Source organism: Tupaia chinensis, unplaced genomic scaffold, assembly GCF_000334495.1.
Source record: "Tupaia chinensis unplaced genomic scaffold, TupChi_1.0 Scaffold000197_1, whole genome shotgun sequence".
NCBI classification, from domain to species: Eukaryota; Metazoa; Chordata; class Mammalia; order Scandentia; family Tupaiidae; genus Tupaia; species Tupaia belangeri.
The window spans coordinates 8,035,459-8,040,968 of record NW_006159672.1 but is presented as its reverse complement, the minus strand read 5'-3'; the positions used below and the strand labels follow the sequence as shown (position 1 = coordinate 8,040,968).

At 39.6% G+C, this 5,510-nt stretch overlaps 1 protein-coding gene and 1 long non-coding RNA gene across 7 annotated transcripts in view; one reads left to right on the top strand and one right to left on the bottom strand.

The window, feature by feature from the left end:
- Window positions 1-5,510, top strand: part of JMJD4 (jumonji domain containing 4) — a 38,586-nt gene that overhangs the window by 16,173 nt on the left and 16,903 nt on the right. Inside the window, exon 8 of one of the 5 annotated variants that reach the window (XM_014587257.2) lies at window positions 1,765-1,898. The exons of the other annotated variants lie outside the window; for them this stretch is intronic. Within the exon in view, the coding sequence (XP_014442743.1) occupies window positions 1,765-1,775 (11 nt within the window). The 3' untranslated portion in view covers window positions 1,776-1,898. Of the gene's footprint in view, window positions 1-1,764; window positions 1,899-5,510 lie in introns of those variants that run through there. 5 annotated transcript variants of the gene reach the window in all.
- LOC102497090 (uncharacterized) overlaps window positions 1-5,510 on the bottom strand; it is an 18,345-nt gene that overhangs the window by 10,421 nt on the left and 2,414 nt on the right. For both annotated transcript variants that reach the window (XR_334322.3, XR_334323.3), the window contains exon 2: window positions 4,897-4,996. This is a non-coding gene — a long non-coding RNA (uncharacterized LOC102497090). The remainder of the gene's footprint in view (window positions 1-4,896; window positions 4,997-5,510) is intronic.

Below are 5,510 nucleotides of genomic sequence, written 5' to 3'. Positions count from 1 at the left end.
CCCTCCATATCTGACCGTTTTCTATCAAATTCCAGGGTCTTGTTATTTTTTTATGGCTGAGTAGTATTCCATAGAGTTTTTTTTTTTTTAAAGCAGTTATCTCAACATTTTTTGATTTTGACCTATTAAAACTAAACTTTTGGGGCCAGCAGTTAGTGTAATGGCTATGTTGCTGGACTCCCGCATAGTTGACCGTGGTTCAAATCCCGGACCTGGTGGCTTAAACTCAAGCCAGGCACGTGTGCATGTGTGCCCAAGATCCTGAGAGGAGAATGGAGGAGAAGGGATTGCAGCGTGGCCATCCCCTCTGGGGGATGATTTCTTGCTTTCTGTCTCTCTGTCTCTCCCTGTCTGTCTGGCGAGTGCATGCGCCCTATAGCAAAAACCTCTCCCCCCCCCCAAAAAAAAGGAAACAAAACAAAACAAAACAAAAACCAAGCTTTTTTTCTGAAATTAAAAAATGTATTAAAATATACCTATTAATACCTATCTAATGACTGCAGTAAGCTATCTAGCCCCAGTGAGGTGCTACTTTACAGTATATTCACTTTAGTCACTGAGGTTTACACCTAAAGTCAGATATGTGCTCATTAATATGTATATATCAGCTGTGCTTGCTATTGGAAGTCTTTAATTAAGATCTTTAGTGAATCAACAAAATGTGAAAAAAGTAAGGCATGGAAAACAACAATACATACAAGAGACAGTGTGGGAGAAGGGAGAGAACTGGCAGCGGGTGAGAGGCAGGGAATCATGGGGGGACAAGAAAATATATAAGAAACAAGAAATAGAAAATGATTTGTTGATGATAACATGTATGGTTATATCCTTGATTAAGCCAAAATACAATATATATTGGTTCAAAAATCTCATTTTGTATTGTACTGATGTACAGTGAATGACTGTAAATAAATAAGTTTAATTAGATAGCAAAACACACATGCATACGCACAAACAAGCAACCAAAAAAACTCTCTCTATAAAAAAAGGAAGTTACATATGCTTGGAAATGTATTCCCCAAATCCTGGAACACGAACAAAGGTCAGCATCCAGTATGTACAAAAAACAAAGGCAGGGGACCAGCAGTTAGTGTAATGGCTATGTCACTGGACAACTGTAGTTGACCGCAGTTCACATCCTGGACCCGGTGGCTTAAAACTCACGCCGGGCATGTGTGCATGCGTGCTCAAGATCCCGAGAGGAGAATGGAGGAGAAGGGATTGCGGCGTGGCCATCCCCCCCCCCCCCAGGGGTGGGGTGATTTCTTGCTTTCTGTCTCTCTGTCTTCTCTCTGCCTGGCAAGCGCATTCGCCCTATCACAAAAACCTCTCAAAAACAAAAAAAAGAAAGAAAGAAACAAAGGCAGATTAGCGTTTCAGAAAAGAGAAGACCATAAGCTATTTTGAAAGAGGGATTATTGGCACTGGGTAGCACCTTGCATAGCTTGTAAATTTTGATTGGTGAGTAGCGGTAACAGCTAGTCTTCATATTATGGCAGGCAATTTCATTGTAAGTGCTCGGCAAAACTGCTCTTAAAATTATAGCAGGTTGTTTCTTTGATTGGGATCAGCAGGCAGTCTTTAACGTAGTCATTTGCAATCTGAGCATTTTTTAACGACCTCATAACGGTTCACTGGATGTGACAAAAAAGGTTGCAAATGCAATTTTCATACATTAAACACTAGTTCTCTGGGTTTTTTTCCTAACCCAGACATCAGCAACCACAATTCTACTTTTTATCTCTATGAATATGTCTATTCTAGGAACCTCATAGAAGTGGAATCATACAATACCTTGATACAATACAATACCAGGGTCCTCCAAAAAGCTTCAAGGGGAACTCTCTTACATTGCTGGTGGGAATGTAAATTGATCCAGCCACTATGGAGAACAATTTGGAGATTCCTCAAAAATCTACAAATAGAACTACCATATGATCCAGTAATCCCACTCCTTGGTATCTACCCAAAGGACAGAAGAATACTTAATCGGAAAAGTGCTTGCACATTGATGTTTATTGTGGCGCTATTCACAATTGCTAAGTCATGGAAACAACCCAAATGCCCATGAACAGATGAATGGATAGAAAAACTGTGGCACATATACTCTATGGAATACTATTCAGCCATAAAAAAACAACAAAACCCTGGCTTTTGACAGGAAGTGGATGAATATGGAAGATTTACTGCTGAGGGAAGCAAGTCAGGCTAAAAAGGAGAGGCATTGGATGTCCCCACTTAATATATACCAAATGACTACACTCTGACTGAAACTAATTGAATAAAGGATATAGAAACAGTATATAGATGTAAATACCAGATATAGTGTGTATGAAAGAGGAGAGTCTGAGGAAGGACATTTAGAAGAAAAATAGGCAAAGCATTAATGGCACAAAGAAATGTGGTATTATCTGTTGAAGATATTTTATAGTTTTATCAACTGTACTAGGGAGAAATATTCACCTGTTGAAATATCCATTTTGTAAGCCAAATAATAATGTGATTGAATGTATAAAAGAAAATGAAATAAATAAAATAAATAGATAATAATAATTAAATTGAAAAAAGTGGGATACAGTATAAATTTATTTTGGTGCCATAAACTTGAAATTAATTAAAACTTTTCTTTGTTTTTTTCATTTTTTGCCATGGGGCATGTGTGATTGCTGGAGAAAGGAAGAGACAGAGAAAAGGAAAGTGAGAAATCATCCCCCGTGGGTATGGCCATGCCACAATCCCTTCTCCATCCTCCTGTTAGCATTTGGGGCATGCACACATAGGGTCTCACATGATTTTCAAGCCACTGAGTCTGGGACTCAAACTGCAATTGGCCATGTGAGAGTCCATCGCCTTAACCACCATATCAGTTTTTGCATTTTCTATGAAGTTTCTACTACCTATCATATTGCCCTCGGTATCTAGCTTACTTCATATAGCATGTCTTCCAGGCTTATCTATATTGTAGCTTTTGTCAAAATTTCCTTTTCAATTCCACAACAGTGGTACATGGTGGGTGCTAAGATGCTGTGCTCTGAAGGCTGAGACCACATGGGAGGTCTGAGTTTGATCTTCAGTCCAACCTAAAGGCCAAACATGGTAGTGTACTCCTATAATCCCAGTGACCCAGGCAGCTGGGGAAGGAGGCTTATGAGTGCGAGACTGGCCTGGGCAACATAGTGAGACTCTGACTAAAAATCTGACTGTGCTGGCATTTGTCTATAGTCTCAGCTGGGAGGATGAAACAGGATCACAACGAGACCATGTTTGTTTGTTGGTTTTGGAACCAACTTCCTTTTTAAAGCTTGATCACACACACACACACACGGACACCACATTTTGTTTATCCATTTATCCCTTAATGGAAGCTTGGATTATTTTCACCTTTTGGCAGTTGTAAATAATGCTGCTGCAAATGTATATGTACAAATATCTATTCTAGTCCTTCCTTTCACTTCTTTCCGTATATATTCAAGTATCATTCCTAGATGTGGAATTCCTCAATGAAATGATAATTCTGTTTTTTCACACTCTCCATACTGAATCCACCATTTTACATGTCTATCAGCGATGTATCAAGGTTCCAGTTACTCTATATCCTTGGCAACACTTGTTATTTCCATTTTTGTTTGTTTGTTTGTATTATTTTTATTAAAAATATATTTTGTAGGGACAGATACTATATGGCCCCTATCAGACCTATGTCTGGGTCAGTGAAGGAGCAGAATGAGGGGTCTGTTTTCTGGGACTGGATACTTTCAGGTCCAAATTAAAAGTTGCCACACAGTAGGTGCTCAATAAAGAACTGTTGAATGAATGTTGCTGCCCCTATTTGGAGAGCAAGTAAGGAATCTGACATGTCTTACTGCCTTTTATTAAAAAATTAATTGAAGTTGTCAATTAACAAGGTTTAAGTGGATTTATTCTAAAATTTTATGCTTTTATTTCAAAAGGCAGCATAAAAGAGTGTCTTTGTAAAAAAATGTAGAAAATCTGTCACATTATTGGTCATATAAATAATTATATCAGTGCAGTATCACTATTCAGTGAACAGCTGGCTTTATCAAATATCAACTTATTAGCAGATGGCATAATATTTATTAATATGCATGTTTACTAATATGCTGAATCATGAATACAAGGTGACTTAAAAGTTTATGGAAAATAGAACTAAGTAATAGTTATTTTTTGGTGCAAAAAATTGAAATCCATCTATAGTTTTTCTTAATATGCATTTTCATGAACTTTATGAAGATCTGTTTGTACAACCACTCTCTAGATACATCAAAAATATTCATCATGAGATGCTACATTATAGAAGTATAAATTGTTTTATGCTAGTTTATAGGAAGCTCATGATCGGGGTCAGGGTAGGAAAATCATTGTCATTTACTCAGAGACCTTTGTCCTACATACCCAAGGGACATGCTTGGCTGAAATAATGGCATAACATTGATAAAAATGAAAGAGTAACTTAAATTTATTTACCCAGGAATATCCAACTCTGGTGTTGAAGAGAGAAAACATGAGAACCATGTGTGAATAGGTGTGCATCTAGGAGCAGTGCAGGTGTCCATCAACTTAGAAAAACCAGACTCATATCAGGGGAACAAATGGGGCTGCTCTCTGGGAGACCTGCAGTCTGGCCCTACACTTTCTAGACTTCACTTAGGGCCCCTCTCAATCACCTGCAGTGGGAAAAACAAAACAAAACAAAACAGAAAAAAACTCTGTGCAAACTCCTCAAACACCATACTCTTGAAACAGAAAGTCTGGCTGTGTCCTTAAGGGTCATTTAAGATCTACAGGTATATCGGGTCCTGGCAAAGAAGGTGGTGTTAGTTCCCTACATCAGATTGTCCACAACCTTTATTTCCATCTACAAAATAAAGCTCCTACCTGTCAATGGATCTTTTCCAAGGCTGATGATATTGGGAAGTCTGTAGCTCACATCCAGGAGGAATCAGCTGGGAGGTTCCATGGTGGCATCTCTGATGATCTTCCCAAATTAAAAATACCGGGAACCAGCAGTTAGCATAATGGCTATGTCGTGGACTCCCACGTAGTGGACTGCAGTTCGTGTCCCGGACCCGGTGGCTTAAAACTCACGCCGGGCGCGTGTGCGTGCGTGCCCAAGATCCCGAGAGGAGAATGGAGGAGAAGGGATTGCGGCGTGACCATCCCCCCTGGGGGGTGATTTCTCGCTTTCTGTCTCTATGTCTCTCTCTGTCTGTCTGGCGAGCGCACGCGCCCTACAGTAAAAATCTCTCAAAAAAAAAACAAAACAAAAAAACCTACTTCTGTTCTTCCTGAACACTGTTGAGTTAGCATGAGTTTCTTTTTATTTCTTTTCTTTTTTTTTTTTTCGAGAGGGAAAGGCGGAAAGGGGAGAACCACCCCCCAGGGGGGATGGCCACACGGCAATCCCTTCTCCTCCATTCGCCTCTTGGGATCTTGGGCATGCACGCACACACACCTGAAGTGAGTTTAAGCCACCGGGTCCGAGACTCACA